A 21847-nucleotide genomic window follows, 5' to 3' on the forward strand; every position below is an offset into this window, starting at 1 on the left:
ACATTTTAATTAAAATTGAGGCACTACTGAAAATAGTGCCTTAATTAATTTATTATCCTTTATTACGCAGTCACCTTAGAGAATAAGAGAGTCCCCTGTCCTTCTCTGTTCTCTCAGCCTCACTTTGTTTTGATTTTGGTTTGGTTTTCATAGCACTTAACTACCACCTGCCACAGTGTGTCTTTCCCTCCTAGGCCATTTTAAGTTCTTGAGGACGGAGTGTTCACAATGTATTAGTTGACTTGGTACAGTGCCTGACATTCTATCAAACCCCAGTAAATACTTGTTGAATGAATAAATCCTATACTGCTTCTCTGTATTTACAAGCTATAATTTCAGTGTTCAGACTTGGAACTTGTTCTGATATATGTAGTGTGTTAGAATAGATGGAAAAATTTTTAAAGGTGGGTTTTCTAATTAAACTGTTTTGTAGATAAAAGTAACCTCTAATACCTCTTTGAAGTAGTAGGATGGTTTTATTAATACAGTGACTATTACTAATAAAAATATTAGTGTTTATAATTTTTAAAAAAGAAGATCTTTCCCAAATAGGTTTTCCAGGTAATTGAAGTTTACCAATTTGATTTAGGTATTTAAAAACTTTTTTATAATTATCTGAAAGGAAATAATCTTAAGATAAATTACACTCTTTCTTGTTCTCTGAAACAGTATACAAAACTTGTTCTGCAGATAAAGCCATATCGTATGAGTTGTGATATAAGTCCTTAAGGTCCTTAGTGTTATTTAGGTATTGGGATTTGTCTTGTACTCAGTAGCCTTACACATCAACATTCTTTTTAATTAATGTTCATTCTTACGTATAAAACTTACCTGCCGTCTCTTGTTGGTGTGTTTTTCTTTAACAGTGCCTGGCTTTGTTCTTTTTATAATTTGGTGCTGCTTTTCTCTTGGAAACTGGTGGATCCGATACTCAAATTGCCAGCGTTGCATTTAACGAAATTTGAAAAGCATTAATAAGTTTGTTAAAAGCGATTACCTTCAGTTTGATAGAATTGTGATTACTGCCTTTTTGGACTTCATCACCATGTCCTTCACTTATTTTCCATTTTGAAATAGGAATTGGTAAATATGATTGATAACCATCAAGTAACAGTAATAAGTGGTGAAACTGGATGTGGAAAAACTACTCAAGTTACTCAGTTCATTTTGGATAACTACATTGAAAGAGGAAAAGGATCTGCATGCAGGATAGTTTGTACTCAGCCAAGAAGAATTAGTGCCATTTCAGTAAGTAATGTCTCACTTTTTAAAATTCCCCACTTTTTTTTTTTAAAAGATTTTATTTATTTGTTTGAGAGAGAGAATGAGAGAGAGAGAGCACATGAGAGGGGAGAGGGTCAGAGGGAGAAGCAGACCCCCCGCTGAGCAAGGAGCCCGATATGGGACTCGATCCCGGGACTCCAGGATCATGACCTGAGCCGAAGGCAGTCGCTTAACTAACTGAGCCACCCAGGCGCCCTAAAATTCCCCACTTTTTATTTTCCATTCTCCCAGTCTTGCTAGAAATAAACTGATTTTGAAGGTTTGTAGTGATTTCTTAATTAGGTTTAGGATATGTTGTTATGAAAGCAGATATTTGGTAGTAAACACCAAAAGCTCAAATGATCTCTTACTGATAATAGATGTTTGAGTTTAAGATAAATTAGAAATCCAGGCAAATTTTATTATAAAACTAGAAGAATAGAAAGCTGATAAATCTTTATAAGATTATAAGTTCCAAAAAATGTCCATCCATATAGATGCTTTAAATTTTACAACTTAATTCATTCAGTATTATTTTTTGGTTCTCTCTGTTTTTTCAGTAAGTACACTGATGGTGAAAGCAGGAAACCTTGCAGTATTTTAAGCTGCATTTTTAAAATTTTTTAATGCAATTATTCAATAAGAGGGAATTTACCATAAAAAAATTAAGACATTGTTTTAAGTTTATCCTGTTAACAGTTTTAAGTACATGTTTAGTGCAAACAGCATTTTTGTTTGTTTAGTTAGACGACCTAGTTAAATGTATGGGTTATATGTTCTTTAAAGATGTTTGCGTTTCTGACAGTGTTTGATGTGTATAGTAAATTTATTTCCGTGTTAATGTAATTTTATATGTAAATTTCAATTATAAAGATTTATGGTTGTACTTAGTTATATGATGGTGCTATTTATTATCTCTGGGTCATGTAATACAGAATGTGATTAGGAACTGCATTACCAATTATGGCAATATTTTGGAGGAAATATAGTATACATTTTAAACTGATTTCCGAGAAATACTGTTTAAAAAAGTACAGTAACAATCTTTCTGGTAGAATCATATTCCTAGGACTTACATAAAATTACAAAAAAATAACCACTTTTGTCATAATACAATTATAGAGCTAGATTTAAGTAAGTTAAAAATATCATTTTCATTAATACAGCATTACCATATATATTGACAGTAGAAAGATACGCTAACTAGGTTATTTTTTATTTTTCCAAGATCTGTTAGTACTTGAATGGGCAATTTAATAAGTAATAAAAGGTGAAATAATGGTCTTACATCTGTGAATACAGGATGTACTGATTGGAAAGTTTTACTTCTGAAGTATTGTTTCTTAATTATGCCATTTTCTGTTTCTAATCTCATAAATCACTGTTCTGTCACAAGATGACTGTTGGTTACTTTTAGTATTGGATTATAATAACATTTTATCAATTCCAAGTTCACCTTTGGCAGCCATAACTTTTAGAACACAACCGAGAACCAGGAATTAACACCAGTCTCTACCAAGAAGAAACAAACAAAAAACTGGAGAAAAAAAGTATCAACATGTATTTAACCTCAAATTACACACAGGTTTTATAAGTTTAGACCCATGATTTTAACTTTTTTTTTTTTTAAGATTTATTATTTATTTATTTGACAGAGAGAGAGAGAGCAAGAGAGGGAACACAAGCTGGGGAGTGGGAGAAGCCAGCTCCCCGCTAAGCAGGGAGCCCAATGCAGGGCTCAATCTCAGGACCCTGGGATTATGACCTGAGCTGAAGGTAGGCGCTTAACGACTGAGCCACCCAGGCGTCCCTAAGATTTTAACTCTTATGGAAAATTCAAAAGAAAGGTAGACTGAATAAGAGCATGCTACAGAAAAGCACTTTGAAAATAATGAGAGAGAATTTGGCCTTGGAAAGCTTTATAAGAGGAGGTGAAAAGTAAATTTAAGCAAGGAGTCTGCACATTTTAAGGGACAACACACAGTTTTAGATCCCTGGGATTTTAGAATCTGTCTCTCTTTTTTTAACTCAGGAAAAACTAATGAACAATTTTTCAACAATCCCAGATTTCATGGATGTTCCAGATGTTTTTCCTAAAGGAAATTATATTTTCTTTGAAAATGTCTTTTATTTTGATTAAAGGTTGCAGAGAGGGTGGCTGCAGAAAGGGCAGAATCTTGTGGCAATGGTAACAGTACTGGATACCAGATTCGTCTCCAGAGGTAAAGAATGTTCACCTGTTGTGTACAGGTAGATTTTAGTGAAACTTTGAAGTTAGAGATTCAAGAGAAAAATGCTCCCTGTTGTAATTGATTACTATTAAAATTAACATTTAAAATAACGACAGCATAGAAGGCTTGCAGTTCACTTTTTTAATCCAAACTCATGTTTGGATTGCCTTTTTAAAATGCACTTTACATTGTGAAGTGGCTAGAGAAATAACTTTTTGCTAGACGTACATTAGTAGACCATCACTGCACGCGAAAGGAGTTGGTGTCTTATCTTTTGGTACCACCACCCTATTGATTTTGGTATCTTTAACCCCCAGTTCACTCCACTATATTTCTGTAGTCCTTTTCTGGAGCTCAAGATTGCATTTACCGTGAACTGACTTTCCAGTCACTGAACAAAAGTTTAGGCCCCTGAGTATTAAGTTGTTTTCTAAATGTTAATGGTTATGCCTTTAAGAAGACATCGTTAATGTTTTATCATGACAGTGAAAATAATGTGTAGTGAACTTGAATGTAGTATTTCACCTTACTCTGTTGCAGTAGGCAGTCCTATGACCAAAAAATTAACTGTGAAGATTTTCATTAAAACTGTAAGCAGTTTTAAATGGAGGTTTTCTTTTAACTTTTGTGGTACTGAGTAATTTGTTACTAAAGAAAACCAAAAACTGTTAACTCATGTCTTTCATTCACAGTCGGTTGCCAAGGAAGCAGGGTTCTATCTTATACTGTACAACAGGAATCATCCTGCAGTGGCTCCAGTCAGACTCGTGAGTATGTTTCACTTCAGGACAGACATTTAGTTAAACATTAACGTAAAATATAATTATTAAATTGGATTTTACTAACTGTTAAGGTGGAATGGTTCAGTTTTTATATTTTATACTAAGTTACATACTTCACACTTTTGCTGTAGGCATTTGTCCAGTGTTAGTCATATTGTGCTTGATGAAATCCATGAGAGAAATCTACAGTCAGATGTTTTAATGACGGTTATTAAAGATCTTCTCAATTTTCGACCTGACCTGAAAGTAATATTGATGAGTGCAACTTTAAATGCTGAGAAATTTTCAGAGTATTTTGGTAAGTAAATTCTATGATTATTGCTTTAGAAAGTTATCACAGAGCCACTGAATTTAGAGTTAATTAAAGAAAAATCTAATACATTGCTGGGTACAAAGTAGTTAAAGTGAGGGTTTAGCGATTCTTTTAAATACTCAGGAGAACATTTTAAGTTGTCTTAAATAGTTGAGACTACCCTTCTAGTTTCAACAGATTAGAGAAGTGAGCCTATTTTTAAAAGGCAGCATCATCTGTGTAAAAGCAAAGATACAGATTTTTGGTGCTACCATCAGATAATTAAGGTGGCATCAGTGAAGTCAAGCCACAGCTTTGAATAATTTTTTGAACATTTTTTTTTGTGATTGTTCTGTGACATTTATGTACTATCACAGCCTCGGGTGGCAGTTTGCTAATAATAATAGTACTGACCACTTACGGAACACCTTTAGCATGCCAGGTGTGCTTTATTTGGCACTTTGTCTTCATGGTTCTTCGTAACACCTTGTGAGATAAGTGCTGTTATTCCCATTTTTTAGATGTCTTTCACAGTATGCCTTATAATGGTTGCACAATTAAGAGAGGGTTGGGAGGATTTGAAACTAAATTTGACTAGCTGTAGAATACATTTTTTAAAAATTATGCCTCTCTTGCCTTACAATCATGGGGGAAGGAGAGGAAAATGGCAGGGCTGGGGATTAAAATGGAATAGAGCAATATTTAAATATTCTTGTATGCAGTCCAGTTGACCTTCAAAGATCCGTGAAATTGGTTGCTTGTATTATGTCTTTTATTTGGCGTGTGTGTGATGAGCTATCCAGAACTAACATTGAGTAACTTGCTCAAACTTGGGTGAGGCAGAGGTGTGGTACCACTTCAGATACTTTGATCTGTGATGCAGTGTTGGTCTTTGTTTACAATGTGTACTGCTTGTTTTGCTTGGTATGAAATATAAGTAACTTTGAAGTAACAGTACCAGGAGACAGTTATTTTAGAATAGTAGGTAACAATTTAATATTTGTTAGGTCTTCTTTTAACTATGTTTTCTCTTTTCCTGATTCTGGGTGCCATAGGAGTAGTGCTTCTTAAGTTGACTTCAGTAAAACTTGGGTTCTGATGGTACCATCTTGGCTAATGATGGAGAGGAAATAAATCTCAAGTAATGAGTTTTGAGTCCAACTTAAAATGCTCTATTCTTTGATATTTTGAGTTACTTTGTAGAACTGTGAGGTATGTGTACAGTTTGGTAGTAAAGTGGTAGTGAGTGAAGAGTAGACTGCTAGTTCTCATTAAGCTCAGTATGAAAAAATAGGGTAGAACTATGAAAGTGCCAGGACCATTTTTGAACTTGAGAGTTATTGGCCTCTTTAGAGTCTGTTGATTTTTTTTTTTTTTTTTTGAACATTTGAGTACAGATTTATGTTTTGTCTGCCATAATAGGTAACTGTCCAATGGTACACATACCTGGTTTTACTTTTCCGGTTGTGGAGTATCTTTTGGAAGATATAATTGAAAAAATAAGGTAAGTAAATATTAGGAAATAAAAAGATATTAAAAAATACTAATATGTCACCTTTTGTTCTGTCGAAATTTAGTCTCAAAAACTCTTTTAACCATTTCCTTCTAAGACACTGTTTTTCTTTAAATCGGTGATTCCCAAACTTGGTTGCACATTAAAATCACCTGGAGTCTTTTAAAATCCAGATGCCCCATTCACACTCCGTACCTTAATTACATTACAGAGTCTGGGCTGGTAGCCAGACATCAGAATTTTTTAAAGATCCCTGGGCAGCAGAGTTTGGGAACCTTTGTCCTTAGTGCTTAAACCTCTATTCTGGTTCTCCTACCTGGTTTTCATTCTTCTTTGCTGGCTTTCATTGCCTGCCTTTTAAATAGGATTTCCCCTGAGGGTTCTTAATTAGCCTTTTCCCAGTCTTTTATGGTTTCACTGTGCAATCCTATTTCCATGACCATAGTTCTGTAGTTTCACAGCTTTCAGAACAGAAGCTCTTCCTGAACATTAAATTTGGACTCAACTCTATGCTCCGCAGCGTTCTGGTACCTTAGATACCCTGAACCTCACATTTTTCCAACTAAAAATGTTGTCTTATATCCAAAGTTAAAACGAAATCATGTGTCTTACAGTGGTTACTGGTATGATCCTCCACCCAGTAAACCAGAAGAGCTAATATCAAGCAGTTATGTACCAGGATATGTTAACTGCTTTACATGCTTAGTAACTAACTTAGTCTAAATCATTCTGTACTCTCGCCTGCCCCACAATGCAAACCCTGAGAGCTTTCTTCTTGAACATGCCTTCTCATTTTTATTTCTTCTATTAAAGGTCCTCATTTTCTCTTCTTTGCTAATCGTTCTTCTTTTGGCACTATGGTCTTCATTGTCACATATATGCGAGAGTGCCGTATAGTTTCCTACAAAATCTGGTTATGTGAGCATTCTCCCCCTAGTCAAGCCTCCTGAGATTTCTCTTTAAAACTTGTTTAAGGACCTCTGTGCTTTGTCATGGCCTGTAGCAGAATACCTCAGCTGGTAAGCCCAAATTATTGATCCCTTCAATACTCAGGCCATTAGCTACTAGCAGCCTTCTCCAGGGGACTATACCAAATCATATTTGAATTTCTTAATGAGAGAAGGGCTGGGAAAACAGCCTGTAGGATCGGGTTCCAATTCCTTAGCTAGTCATCCCAAGGCTCTTTACAATCTGGCCCCATCTTTTTTTTTCTAGCCTTATGCATCTCATGGCCTACCCATGCTAAATGCACCATTCCCTAATATGCCAGCCAGTGCCCTTTCATTCAAGCACTTTGTGCTTTATTACATACTGGGTTCTCTTTTTAGACTTACATATGCCACCTTCTTCTCCCTTTATATATATAAACTCAGTTATGTAAGAACAAATCCCAGCTTCACTGCCTGTTAAGCCTCCTCTTACCCTCTCACAGAGTGAGTTGCTTTCTCATCTGGACTCCTGTATCACTTTGATCATATTGCCCATGTAGTGTATCTTTATATTTGCTTGTACTGGACTGCAGATTTTTGGACGTCAAGGATTTTGTCCTGTTCATCTCTGTAACTAGTGCACAGTACAGTGCCTGGCCGCTAGTAAACATGTGAATAAATATATAGACAGATGTAGAAACGCTTGTGATGAGATTTTTCAAGACCACAGCTTGTTAAGGAAAGAACCAGGAAGTGATAGTGGGAAGGTGAAAACATTAAGATCCTACAGCATATTTTACATGGAGAAAAGCTGAATTTTGTGTGGACATTTATTTAACAGATCCTTATTAAACTTTATGCCTTGCACTGTGCACTAGGGTCTGAGCATAAACAAGGAAGGACTTGGTACATATCCTCAGAGCTTATATGTAGACAGAGAGACACATAAGCTGTCACATAAAGTATGATTGACCTATCCAGGGGAAGTAAAGAATGTACTGGAAATGAGATTATATAGCAGGGATAGACTGAGCAAGTCAGGAAAACAGTGAAACTCCGTAGGAAAGAGGGAAGTGTGTATGTCAGAGAAGGTAGAACATACTAAAAGTGTGAGAGAGAGTGTCTTGGTCTCTCATGCTCTGGTTTTGTCATCAGTAAGCTTTATTATGCATTCCTTTGATTCTGACATTCGTCTCACTTCCTACTGTGGCACATTTACCGATTATTTTCTAATAGAGTAACAGATGACAGCTTGACAGCAGTGAAAGTGAAGTTTCAGGAAACAGTACTCTAAAGTTATTTAATGATGAATTGTGTTCTTAAGCTCCCTAGAAGGCAGAGAATGTTCAGGGAACTGTAGCTGAAGGATCTCTTGAAGCAAAAAGATGGTGGCTGTGCGCTTGTCAGCCCTTAGTCAGCCCTAAGAGGGAAGTTGAAGGAGGGTAGTCCTTGGACAGAAGTTTTCAGGCAGAAGCCCCCAGCCCTCTCTTCCTAGAAAAGCAGCTGCACTACAGGGAAGTAAGAGGAAAGGAAGCAGGGTGAGATGATACAGAGGGTTGTCATCGGGCACTTGGGCTCTGGGGGTTTGAAGGTTACCTCTGTTTTTTTTGGAATTGCTGGGAAAGGAGACGACTGTGGGTCCATCCTGCTGACTAGGACTAATCTCTGTCTCAGGTTGCCCTACCTCAAGTTGATGCCTCTATATGTATCGAAGACTTAGGGGAATCCTGGGTCACAGGTACTGAATAGGGAAGGGGATTAATACTTTTTGGGTGTCTACTATGTGTCAGGCACTGTGCTTTATTTTATTGGATTTTTCTTTTATTCTCATGCCAATACAATTATAAGAGTGTTAATTTCTCAAATAAGCAAACCAAAAGGTAGAGGCTTATACCTTGTCTAAGGTCACACAGGTAGTCAGTGGCAGAGCAAGGACATCAGTTCAGCGCTGTCTAATTCTAAAGCTTATGCTACAAACCCCCCTGTTGGATCTAGGTGCTCTTTCTTCCCTAGGCGAACTCTAAGGGGCTTTGGAGTTCAAGTGCAGTTAGTTTCTTTTTTTTTTGTCTCTTCCCACCCCCATGCCTCTTCAAACCCACTTAAATTAGGTGGCATTCTTAGGCAGATGCACCTGTTTTAGCAGTCACTATGGTATGTTGGAGTCATGGCATAATACTGGACTGACACTTAAGAGTACTGATCCTGACTCCACCGTTTAGCTCTGACTGTAGGACTGAGCAGAATTAAATAGTTCTCAAGCATGGGTTTATAGGTCCATAGATAAATTATCTGAATTTCCTGGGGCACTAATTAAAATTCCTAGATTAGCAGACCCCAACCAGACCTGAATCCAAATTACAAGGGGTAGGATTCAGGATTCTGTATTTTATAAGCTCTCTGTGGGATTCTTATGTGCACTCAGGTTTGGAAACTCTGTATTCAAAATCTGAGTCTTCAGCTAGGCATTTACTATTATTTTGGATTTAATCTTTAACTTTATAGAGCAAACTTAAAAAGGTGAAAGTGACTCTACTGTTAATTTTTTTTTTTTTTTGACTGCTAATGATGATCTGGCGGGTTTTATATACTTTGGTAGAGGGTTTTATATACTTTGGTAGACATCTAAAATGTCAGATTCTATATGTTAATGAATAGTTGCAAATAAACATGTAATTAGCATTCACTAGAAAGCATAATGAAAATGTTCTTTAAAATCCGAATGTAAAAAGTCATGGATATTGGCTAAAACCAGAAGAGTTTCCAACTAGTGAAGCTATTTAAGAATGTTTTTGTTTTAGATATGTTCCAGAACAAAAAGAACACAGGTCCCAGTTTAAGAGGGGTTTCATGCAAGGGCATGTAAATAGACAAGAAAAAGAAGAAAAAGAAGCAATCTATAAAGAACGCTGGCCAGATTATGTAAGGGAACTGCGCAAAAGGTAAGTGGGGGTTTTTTTGTTTTATTTCTTTGAGTTTGTTTGTTTTAATTGGAGAGCACAGAGGCTAAATGACTAAAACAGAAAAGCAGAGATTGTCTTTTTGAATTTGTTCATAACTTGTTATTCCAGTCATTCTTTCCTGTATGTTAATTGGTTCCCCATTTGCCGATTGAGTTAATTTTAAGATTTTATAGCAACTTGAACCTTAGGAAACTTTATTACGTATTTCATGATTTTCTGTTTAACTTTGATAGGTATTCTGCAAGTACTGTAGATGTTCTAGAAATGATGGATGATGATAAAGTTGATCTGAATTTGATTGCTGCCCTTATCCGACACATTGTTTTGGAAGAAGAGGTTAGTTTTTTGTTTTTTGGTGACATAATTTTAATTGTATTAATGTAACAAGACCCTGAGAAAAGAAGAATAATTTTCTTAAATGCTTTTTAAAAATAGCATATGGAAGAAATTGCTTTGAAACCAGAAATAGGAATCTCAAAATACCAAGATTTAGGCATTTGATCTGTTTGAAGGAAAGACTAAACAAATGAAATATCTGGATTGTAAATCCTCTTTTTAAAAAAGTGAGCTTGTATTCTTCAATTATAATCAGTAACTAAATTTCCTAAGCTAATAAAATTTTAATGAAGACTTAAATGTGCACAGAAGTTTACTTTGTGTTTTGTTACATGATTTTTTTTGTAATGGTTATTTCCCCGCCATACAGGATGGTGCAATATTGGTCTTTCTACCAGGCTGGGACAATATCAGCACTTTACATGATCTCTTGATGTCACAAGTGATGTTTAAATCAGGTATTATAGAAGTGTATTTTATTGCAATTCCAAGAATAGTACTTAAATCATATGTAACATGGTTGTTTTCTTTTATTTCTAGAAGTATTGCTTTGAAGGCTACCTTACTATAGGAACTTGGTCGTCTTTAAGCCCAGGCTGGGTTTTTTAAAAACTTGGATCTCTCTCTTTCTTACAAATAAAGTTCTAGGTCACAAGATGAAGGTGTTAGGTATATGGTAAAGTTTTTTATTTGGTATTATGATAAGAATATTTTACCCCTTTTCCTAAATTTGCCTGATAATGTTGAGCCCTTAAAGTTAAGATGTTGGAGCTTGAGGTGTTTTTTCACTCACTGCTGCATTTAGTTGGGCAGAAAAGAAGGTTGAATTTATCCCTTAGCTGAGTGTTTTCTCAGCTCAGACTATACAACTGAGTCACTAGTGGTGCTTCTTTAAAATTAGATACTCAGACCCCATCCTCAGCTCAAATCTAAGAATGTGACTTGAACATCTGTAGTTTTTAAAAATTCCTCAGGTGATTCTGATGTTTTAATAGCATGTTTGAGAGACATAATCTCTTACGTCTTAGAGAAGTACATGGGGCAGTTTTTCTCTCAAAAATTTCAGCTAGAGCATTTTCAGGAATAATTGCTAACTTCAGATCAGTAAAATATAAAGCGAATTCTATTTAGCATTTGATTATAAATATCTAACCTTAATCTTTTGAAGTGCTTTTGACACATTTTTACATGACACTAAAAATATTTTGACCTAATTGTATTGGCTGAAATAGTAAAGCTGTATTTTTTATTCTTTGTTAAATCCCACTATAGTAATGCCCTCCAGACATTATCTGTAATTAAAGTTATTTACTATTCTCTAGCTGGAAAACGTTTTTATTTGATTACCACGACTTCTCTGTAATGAAATACTGATTTCTCTTTTCCTGATCAGTGATAACCTTTCTCTATAGAAAAAGTGTAGTCATGATTAAACAGTGCAACTGAATTTTTTTTTTTTTTTAAACAACTGGAATTTTTTTTTTGGCTGAGCTTTTTAATGTTGGCCCCTCTTACCCCAAAAAATAAATGCTACTGTATGATCTACTTTTAATTTTAAAAAAATGTAAGTATATGTATGTATTTACCAAGAAAAATACAGGGAAGATATACCAAAATGTAATACTATAATTTCTGAGGGAGTGAGGAAAGGGTGTGATATTAACAGTTTATTGTAATTGACTTTATTAACTTTCTAATTTAATTATTCTCAAGGAAGGAGGTATTTATACTTTGACTACCAGCTCAATTCTTTTTAAAGAAAATCTTCCCAAAGTTTAACAAGAATGTTTTTTTCTCGTTATATTTTTTAAAATTTAGGCTTAATAATCACTTATACTGTGTTAGCCATTGTAGAAGGGGCAAAAAATTGGTCTAACTCTATACCAACTGAAAGGTAAATCTTGAAACTCAATTTACCGAATGCTTACCAGCTTTCTTATTTCTTCAGAGTGTAGACTTTGTTCCCACTGACTACTATAGTTGCACAATATCAGCACTATAAACTATGTTTATCCCAGTTATAGTCTTCAACAGAATTATTTTTACTTTCATTGTTTTACCTGGCTGCTGATTTTTTTAACTTGTAATGAAACATTTTAAACTTACAGAAAAGTAGAGAATCACGATTGACTTCTGTGCAGCAATTATTTTTGTGATCTGATTTTTTTCCTTTTTAAAGTAAATTGCAGCTATCATGTTATCCCAAAAAATACATGCATCTCTAAAAATAAAGACAATTTTCTATATAACCACAATTTTCTATATGAAAATACCTAACTCTTAAAACATCATCTAATAATCCAGTCTGTAATCAGATTTTCCCTGGAAAGTGTCTTTTATAGCTAGCTTGTTCACACTACAGAAAAATGGAAACCAGATAAATCTTTTACCCTAGATAATCACTTTCATACCCTCTTCACTTTCCCCATGGTAATGACTTGTGGAAAAGACTAGGTCTACCTAGACTTTCTAGATTTGTCTGAATCTGAATCCTTATAGTGTCATTTCATTTGATCCTTTCTTATCTGTGCTTTTTATAAACTGGAAAGTTACATCTTAAGGCTTAATCCAGTTTGGGAAATATTTTTGGCTTGAGTATTGATTGAGTTGATGTATTTCATATTGTGTCAGAGATAAGTAATTGAGAGCATTCTTTTTATCAGTGTCACTTGCTTGGCCACTCTTTGCTACTTTTTAAAATTTGTAACCCTTATTCATAGGGTCCTAGAGTCTGGGGACATCGTATCTCCTTTGAATAACAGTAGTTTTTTTCTGGGGACATGTAGCTATCTTGAGTCATTTGGACACTTGCTAGAGATTTAAGTGAGGTTGCCTTTTTTTGGTAACCATAGCTAAACATGAAATCTACCCTTTCTTCCTTAACACTCCCTCATTTCCACCACTGATACTACACCAGACTTTCTCCCTATTTGCTAATAACCATGAATGGCCTGAGCTATTTCATTTTGAAACTTAAAAAAGTAGGAATATAATTTCTTATATTTCTATGAAATTATGTTTAAAAATGTTGGGTCACTTTTGGAATGTATTATATTTAACCAGTGCTGTTTCTATTATTTCTTTAGCATAAAAATGGACATGGTAATTTCATAAGTAATATGCTATAAAAAATGACATATTCTCTGTTAATTAAAATAGTGAGGATCACCCAGAGTCTACAAACTTATATTCATATTAAAGCAACATTTTTTGGTCTTCAATTAAATGATGGGAATGGAGTTTTAGTGATGTTTTTCTAGCATAATTTGAAGATTGCTTCTAACTTTAAGCATTCTTTAGGAATTTGGGGAATATGCTTATCAATGTGCAATAAATGGACAGTAAAATGTGAGCAAGAACTTGCTGGGAAAGAAAAAAATAAAAAGAATAAAGTTGCTCTGATTATACATAGGAATATAAATTAAGAATTATGTGGATTAGCATCTCAACTCATTGTTCCATATCTGTCTGCTGGAGCTTTTCTGCAATAATTTATCTTAAAGTTTAATTTTCTTTTTAAATTTTCAGACAGGTTTCTTATTATACCCCTACATTCACTGATGCCTACAGTTAACCAGACACAGGTATGTTCTTAAATTTATTCCCTCTCTGTCTTTCAAATTGAGGAAAGCTTTAAGGGCTGCTTATTGTGTGTTTTATTTTCTTCTATTTTTTTGAAGGTGAATTTTCAGGTAGTAATCCATATATAAAAAAGTACTTCTTTGAGAACCTTTGCAAATGAGTCTTCAGGGAATAATTGCACAGAAACTTGAATAACTGAGGGTAATTAACAAATATTAGTTTTATCAACATTAGGGAAAGTGTAAAGATTGGTTTCACCAATAACTTGTTTGGGTTTCAGTTATCTGTGACATACTACAGCTTGATGTTTGAGATTTTGATTTAACAGTTAGTATATTTGTAGGTATGAGATTTCCTGTTTTATCAGTAATATGCTGTTATGATTTTGAATGTTTTGTCTTTGTCACATTCAGGGATATCCCTAGTTAGATGAACACTGCATTCTCAAAGGCAAGATAGTTTTCAGGACTGTAGTGTTTGTAGGCCCAGGTAGAATGAGATGGATCAGAAGAAAATCTGTCTGTCTTCCCTTCTACTTTTTCCACTTCTTTTCTAAGAATATATCAAGACAGGGGCGGCTGGGTTGCTCAGTCAGGCGCCTGCCTCTTGATTTGGACTCAGGTCATGATCTTGGTGTTGTGAGATCAAGCCCCACGGCGGGTTCTGCCCTGAGCCTTGGGCTCTGCACTGAGCATAGAGGCTGCTTGAGATTCTCTCTCTCCCCTCTGTTGAGCACGTGCGTGCGTGCATGTGTGTGTGCACGCGCATGCTCTCTCTCTCCCTCCTCTTTCTCTCAAAAAAAAAAATGTAACAAGACATTTTTATTGAGGCACTTTTAATATCTTTTCTGCTGATACCATAGTCTAACTAAGGCTTAGCCAGTTTAATGAGATACGGAGTGCATACCTAAAAGAAGACAAGAGTAAAGAGAGAAGATTCTTAATTCCAAAGACCAGACATTCTCGCCTGCCAAAGACCAGACAGAAAAGTATCCAAAGTGGAAGTGCTTCCTCTCTGACACTGTAATAGCAAATTATGTATTCCTTTGCTAGAGATTACATGACTAGATTGGAAAACATTTTTTCTTGAATATCATTTTTATAAACGAGGAGACAAATTTATGCATTTCTTTGCATTAAAGCCAAGTGGTACTTGACTATATGTCTTCTACTTGGCTGGCTTTGTGAAGGTTGCTGTTTGTAGGATTCAGCATTTGAAGATTTATTTTTTTTAGTTCAGTCTGATTTCAAAAGCTAATATACAGTGGTACAACCAGACATGCATTCTGTTGAGTTTGGCATTTGCCTGGTTGTTTGGTGCCCTTCCTTACTAGTTTTGGATAATTCGTAATTCTTATTGCTAAACTAAACTCTCTCTCAAAAGTTTGACTACACAAAAAGACATTTATACTTTTCAGCTTTTGTTAAAAAAAGATTCTGTAAATTCAAATAATCATGTTTCATTTGAAATCTTATTTGTGATAAGGTTCCAAAATCTGGGAGAATTAGTTTGTTTTACCAAAAGGGAATTTTATAGTACTGAAAATGATACGTACCTATAAAATATATCTACACATATTAGATGCAGATGTAAATGAATGAACACAGAATGCTAAAAATGAACAGTATCTGTAGGTAGAAGTAATTGTTCTAATTGCAAAAATGTATTAGAAATTAATTACTTTGGGGGTTTTAATTTATTTATTCTTACAGGTATTTAAAAGAACCCCTCCTGGTGTTCGGAAAATAGTAATTGCTACGAATATTGCAGAGACTAGGTAAATATCAACTACTTAGGATTGTATTAGTTTTGAGCCCCATAAATTATTGACATACCTTACACTCTTTCCTCTCCAAAAGATACTTCATAATTTCTTTACATAAAGGTATTTTAATTTAGTCATGGCATTGAGCATAGGTTTTTGGTTTTGTTTTTTAATCCTATAATGGTTCAGCCCTCTTTACAAACAGCCTTTTTAGTGTCTTTTTTTTAAAGCCTTAAGAAGCGTGGGAGTGAGGTCAATTTTGGCTTTTTGCCTTTTTCTGGTTGGGGGTCGTGTTGTTTGATAATCAGTTGTGAATAGCCTTTAAAATTTCTTATATTCCCTTGGAGGTATTAATTTGTCTGTACAGTCGTTGAAACAGATTTTTCTGTGGAAGCTGATATTAAACCCTGTCCCTGGGACCCACAGAGCTGGGTACAAAAAGTCCTCAAGTAAGCTGTGAAGTTTGACTGTGGGCAAATAAATTCTTCACGTGGTCTGTAGAATTGGCTGCCACTGCAGCTCCTGATGCTGTTTATACAAATAGATGCTCAATGCCTGCAGTGTTGGTAAATGTGGGAATAATGGTGCAGTTTGGTCAATAAAAAATTCTTTAAAATCCGTATCTGTAGGCCCTGTTAGACATTTTATGTGCTTTTGATGTATTTTTAATATTTCATACATCTATTTTCCAAACAGCATTACCATAGATGATGTAGTTTATGTGATAGATGGAGGAAAAATAAAAGAAACACACTTCGACACACAAAACAACATCAGTACAATGTCTGCCGAGTGGGTTAGTAAAGCTAATGCCAAACAAAGGAAAGGTCGAGCTGGAAGGTAAGATGGAATCTTTGTCTGAAAACTGTTTTAATCATAGTTTCTTTGGAGAAATACCTGCCCAATTTTCTATTTCATGATTTTTCTACTTTTAATTTCTTCAATATAGTTAATTAAAATTAATATTCTTTATTCTTATTCTGTTATGTATAATTTTGTTTCTGTTCTTCTTTTAAAAGCACATATTACTAATAATCATGATAACTAGTAATAATATTTGAATGTCATGTTATCTTCTTAACCACTTTGTATGTATTAACTTGCTTAATCCTCACTACAAATGCAATGAGGTAGGGTATTGTCCCCATTTTAAGGGTATGGAAATTAAGGTCTAAAGAAATTGAAAGTCACACAGCTGTGTAAGTAGCAGATTCAAGATTTGAACCCAGACAATCTGGCTCCAGTCTGGGCTCCTAATCCTGTACTTTACAGCTATACTGGTTTTTCATTATTAGTTACCAGTGAAAACCCAAGTAACATACCTTTACCTCATTGATGTGGTGGTAGCGTAAGAAATCAAAGCATCTCTTTTAATGGTAGGAAAAATGATTTGCCTTTAACACAAATAATTGCACTTATTGTTCATCTTAATGCATACTTCACAGTATTTTTATACCCTTATTCATATGAGTGGTAGAATCATGTCTGGAATTGTAGAAAAGAGTTTTTCTTTTGCCTCTTACAGGTATAACAAAAAGATTTCCGTCAATCTTCAGCTGTTGACTTAAGTAAGGAAAGGAGAATTGAAAGAAAACTTTACAGATAATTTTATCAGTGCTTTGTTTTACATTTATATGTAGTAAAGCTCTGACTCACTTGCTGTAATCTTTGCAGATTATCCATCATTATAGCTTGGAGACAGTTTATTAGATTATACAGTTGGTGCTCTTGATGCAAAGTCATGACTTATTCTAAGAATTGTACTCTTCTTGTCAGCTATTGGGGGATAACTTGATTTCGGGATCCACCAAGACTAAGGTTTTCTCATGCAGGCTTACCACCACTGGATACTGATTCAAGAAGTATTCACCATTTGGTACACTTTTATATATGAATAGTAAACATACTACCCTTAGGTTTGATCCTTAAAACATTTAGAGAAATAAAGTAAACGAAGTATTGTATTTCATCTAATTTTTCATTTCCCACTAGCTTGGTAGAAGTTAACTATAGAATTACAGTGTTTTAATTCAAATGGAAAATAATTCCTTGTAGGGTCTATAGATGTAGATTCCTTTAGCAAAGCCTGATCAATAATTATTTTGAAGGCCAGGGCAAACTGTGTTACAGGGCCATCAGTGGGGGCATTCTTAGTTTCTGCGGGCATGTTATATTAATAGATGATGGGTCTTTGTAGACTTGTGACAGAAATAGCTAAGATTTTTGGAATTTATTTTTATCCCTATAGGAAAAGAGCCTCCCCATTCTGTAGCAGCAAGATCCCATAGAAATATTTATTCTGCGTGAAAACGTATGAATACCTGCACCTCTGTACATCTGTCCTTAGCATCGTCCATTCACATCACTAAAGAAAAAATTAACAATTAAAAAATTTCCAGCATCCCTTTGAAAGTTCACTATATATAGCACATACTTAAAAGCTTTTTTTTTTTTTTTAAGATTTTATTTATTTATTTGAGAGAGAATGAGCTATAGAGCATGAGAGGGGGGAGGGTCAGAGGGAGAAGCAGACTCCCTGCTGAGCAGGGAGTCCAATGCAGGACTTGATCCAGGGACGCCAGGATCATGACCTGAGCTGAAGGCAGTCGCTTAACCAACTGAGCCACCCAGGCGCCCATTTAAAAGCTTTTTAAATAACATAGACAGGTTAACATAATGCTAGGATTTGTTACATGGTCACAAAGCATATAGAAGTAAACCTAAGTAGACTGCTGTTACTAAGTATAGCAGCCTGGCAGCTGTAAGTTAGAAACAGGGAACCAGATTATTGTTTGGGGAGGAAATCTTCTATTTCTTAAAACTAGTACATAGGGATAGTGGATCTAGGGTTATTCAAAAACAGATGTGGAGAAAGAATATATGATTAATAAAAAGGAAATAAGTTAGTGATGGTGTAGCTTACATGAAATAGATATTGGTTACTTTCCCTGGAGCTTCCTATTTTCTCTGGAGTTCTAAAAAGTCATTAGTAATGCTCTTTTTTATTTATTTATTTTTAAAGAGTTCAACCAGGTCATTGCTATCATCTGTATAATGGTCTTAGAGCAAACCTTCTGGATGACTATCAACTGCCAGAAATTTTAAGAACTCCTTTGGAAGAACTTTGTTTACAGATAAAGGTAAATTAGGTGGGAGAATTAAGGAAGTAAATGGAGGGTAGGGTTGTAATTTTCAACATTAGTATAGAAGAAAGTAGTGTATTAATCTGTGAGGAAGAATTATTACCATGCATTTGTCTTTTTTGTGTTAGTAAACTGTTTTTAAACTTCCTTCAAATGTTTACTAACCACATTTTTATCATGTACGCTCTAGAGCCATACTGCCTATGTTTGAATCCCAGCTCCTCCCCTAACAAGCTAGTTCTGTTAGTTGGCAAGTTATTTAAATTAGCTTTTATAAAATTCTAAGAACAGTGCCTGGCATATATTAAGTGTTCAGTAAATGTTAGCTATATGTACTGTTACTACATCATAAGGTGTTATCCTTCATCATAAACTACTCACCAGTTTTCACCATCTTCTATATATTTTGATACAGTTAACCTTCTTATTTTGAAGATAATTGGTAATCAACTTAATTGTTAAGATTTTAACCAGCTACTTTTCCCATCAATATAGAGTTGGTGAGTGATAGAAAGTAGTAACTTGAAAATAATGTGTGGGTTTGATGCTTTATTCAAGTGATTGACAGGCAGGACTAAACTGTTAATGTCAATATATATATATGTTTAATTATATTTGTCTTCCCCCAGATTTTAAGGCTAGGTGGAATTGCTTATTTTCTGAGTAGGTTAATGGATCCACCGTCAGATGAAGCAGTGTCACTTTCCATAAAACACCTGATGGAACTGGTAAATTTTATTTTATTTTTAAAAATTCTAACGTAGATTTATAATGTTAGTGCACATAAGCCACCTGATTAAAAAATTTACTGTCGTTACTGCAAGGTAGACCAATGAATACATAATACCAAATTTGATTTACTCTTTGGCTGTTCAGCTCAGTGTATGAAATGTGAATTAGATATAAAATGATACCTTTGTGATAGTTTTATCATTCTGGGCCCTTTCCACATTATTTTTTTTATTATAGGCTTGTTTTAAAATTACATAAAATCTTGGAATCTTTCGATTTACTGGTCTTTGTCTTCATTTGTATTCTTCAAATGAATTTGGTTGGTTTATTGACTCTTCTGATTAACCGTAATGTTTTTAGAGCTTTTGTCAAATTCAAGTAATTTAATGACAGTATGAACATCTTATAAAGGCAACTCTTGTATTTTTGAAAGAACATGAACAGCTGCCTTATATTCCCCTGCCTGTCGTTTTATTCTTAGAGTTTTTTTGTTTTGTCTTGTTTTAGTTTCTTTTTATGAAGTCAGTGTTTTGAGAAACTAGTTTCAGTGTCCTAGGCAAGTTACTGAGTTGGTAGCCATCCCTGCATAAGACTGTGTTCAGAAGAGTCACAGGACTGGCTGTGAGTTAGTGCCCAGAGTGAGGAGAAGGGCACTGTGAGGTAATGCTCAGAGTAGAGAGAAAGTGGTTCAAGCTGTGCTGTCCAGCAAGGTAGCCACTAGCCACATGTGACAATTTAAATTTTGAAGTAAATTACAAATTCAGTATCTCTAGTCATACTTGTACATTTCAGATGCTCAATAAGCACATGTGGCTGGTGGGTATCACATTGGACTGCACAGAAATAGAACATTTCAGTCATTGCTACAAGTTCTGTTGACTAGTACTGTGTTAGAGGTTGCTGAAGATGTACTTTACATATTTCAGTTTTATTTAAGCCATCCACATTTAATTTTGAGAATTTGGGCCATATCAGAACGTTGTAGTAGCTTTTGACATAATAAAGTTGTGTAAATAAAAAAGCATTGTAAATTATCTTGTTGGAATTTGTATTAGATTTAGTGAGGTTGTGAGTACAGTTTTACCACTGTCTTCCCCTCCAGGCTTTTCTCTAATAGGGCTTTGCTGCTTTTTTATCTAGTAGAATAGAGCTAGGTGGCAATCAGAGAATCAACTTAACTATTTATGGTAGAGATGGACAACCAGAGAGAGGATAGCTGGACTCTGAAGCCTGAGTAGATGACTTCCTCTCTCTGAGCTGAATTGAAGAGCCAGTCTCAGCCGTTTGCAGACAACAGAATCTCATATAGAGGCCAGCAAATCCTTGCCAACAGTAGGGTCTGAAGCCTGCATTTTGTTTTTAAGTTTTTAGTTAAATTCCAGTTAGTTAATATACAGTGTAATACTAGCTTCAGGTGTACAATATAGTGATTCAGCACTTCCATACAACACCGATGCTCATCACAAGTGCACTCTAATCCCATTCACTTGTTTAACCCATCCCCCCCCCCACCTCCCCTCTAGTAACCATCTGTTCTCTATAGTTAAGAGTGTTTCTTGGTTTGCCTCTCTCTTTTTTTCTGTACGTTCTATGGTCTGTTTCTTAAATTCCACATATAAGTGAAATCCTATGGTACTTGTGTTTCTCTGACTTATTTCACTTAGCATAATACTTTCTAGCTCCATCCATGTTGCAAATGGCAAGATTTTGTTCTTTTTTTATGGCCGAGTAATATTCCATTCGATATATATACCATATCTTCTTTATCCAGTCATCAGTCAGTGGACACTTGGGCTGCTTTTGTATTTTGGCTATTGTAGATAGTGCTATAAACATTGGAGGGCAGTCCATGTATCCCTTTGAATTCATATTTTTGTATTTTGGGGTAAATACGTAGTAGTGCAGTGGCTGGATTGTAGGGTAGGTCTATTTTTAACTTCTTGAGGAATCTCCATACTGGTTTCCAGAGTGGCTGCACCATTTTGCATTCCCACCAACAGTGCATTGAGGGTTCCCCTTTCTCCACATGCTCACCAACACCTTTTGTTTCTTTTATTGTTGATTTTAGCCATTCTGACAGGTGTGAGGTGATAATGTCAATGTAGTTTTGATTTGTATTTTCCTGATGATGAGTGATGTTGAGCATCTTTGCATGTGTCTGTTGGCCATCTGTATGTCTTCTTGGAAAAAAAATGTCTATTCATGTGTTCTGCCCATTTTTTAATTATTTTTGGGAGGATGTTGTGTTTTATGTTATTTATGTATTGTGGATACTAACCCTTTATCAGATATGTAATTTGCAAATATCTTTTCCCACTC

The 21847-nt window shown here is 35.0% G+C and overlaps 1 protein-coding gene across 3 annotated transcripts in view; it reads left to right on the forward strand.

Annotated features, from left to right (window-relative positions):
• The window catches only part of DHX36 (DEAH-box helicase 36), a 50879-nt gene that overhangs the window by 12395 nt on the left and 16637 nt on the right, over nucleotides 1-21847 (forward strand). For all 3 annotated transcript variants that reach the window (XR_010410007.1, XM_045903510.3, XM_064586103.1), the window contains exons 5-17: nucleotides 1078-1248; nucleotides 3406-3485; nucleotides 4187-4261; nucleotides 4408-4574; nucleotides 5991-6072; nucleotides 9809-9949; nucleotides 10204-10306; nucleotides 10677-10764; nucleotides 13835-13890; nucleotides 15601-15665; nucleotides 16350-16493; nucleotides 18676-18793; nucleotides 19426-19524. Coding sequence is in view for 2 of the 3 variants with exons in the window: in XM_045903510.3 (XP_045759466.1) it covers nucleotides 1078-1248; nucleotides 3406-3485; nucleotides 4187-4261; nucleotides 4408-4574; nucleotides 5991-6072; nucleotides 9809-9949; nucleotides 10204-10306; nucleotides 10677-10764; nucleotides 13835-13890; nucleotides 15601-15665; nucleotides 16350-16493; nucleotides 18676-18793; nucleotides 19426-19524 (1389 nt within the window). In the remaining variant the exon portion in view is untranslated. The remainder of the gene's footprint in view (nucleotides 1-1077; nucleotides 1249-3405; nucleotides 3486-4186; nucleotides 4262-4407; nucleotides 4575-5990; nucleotides 6073-9808; nucleotides 9950-10203; nucleotides 10307-10676; nucleotides 10765-13834; nucleotides 13891-15600; nucleotides 15666-16349; nucleotides 16494-18675; nucleotides 18794-19425; nucleotides 19525-21847) is intronic.

The sequence above is a fragment of the Mirounga angustirostris genome, unplaced genomic scaffold (assembly GCF_029215605.1).
Source record: "Mirounga angustirostris isolate CCGP_5_RB_7025 unplaced genomic scaffold, mMirAng1.0.hap1 SCAF_1, whole genome shotgun sequence".
NCBI lineage: Eukaryota > Metazoa > Chordata > Mammalia > Carnivora > Phocidae > Mirounga > Mirounga angustirostris.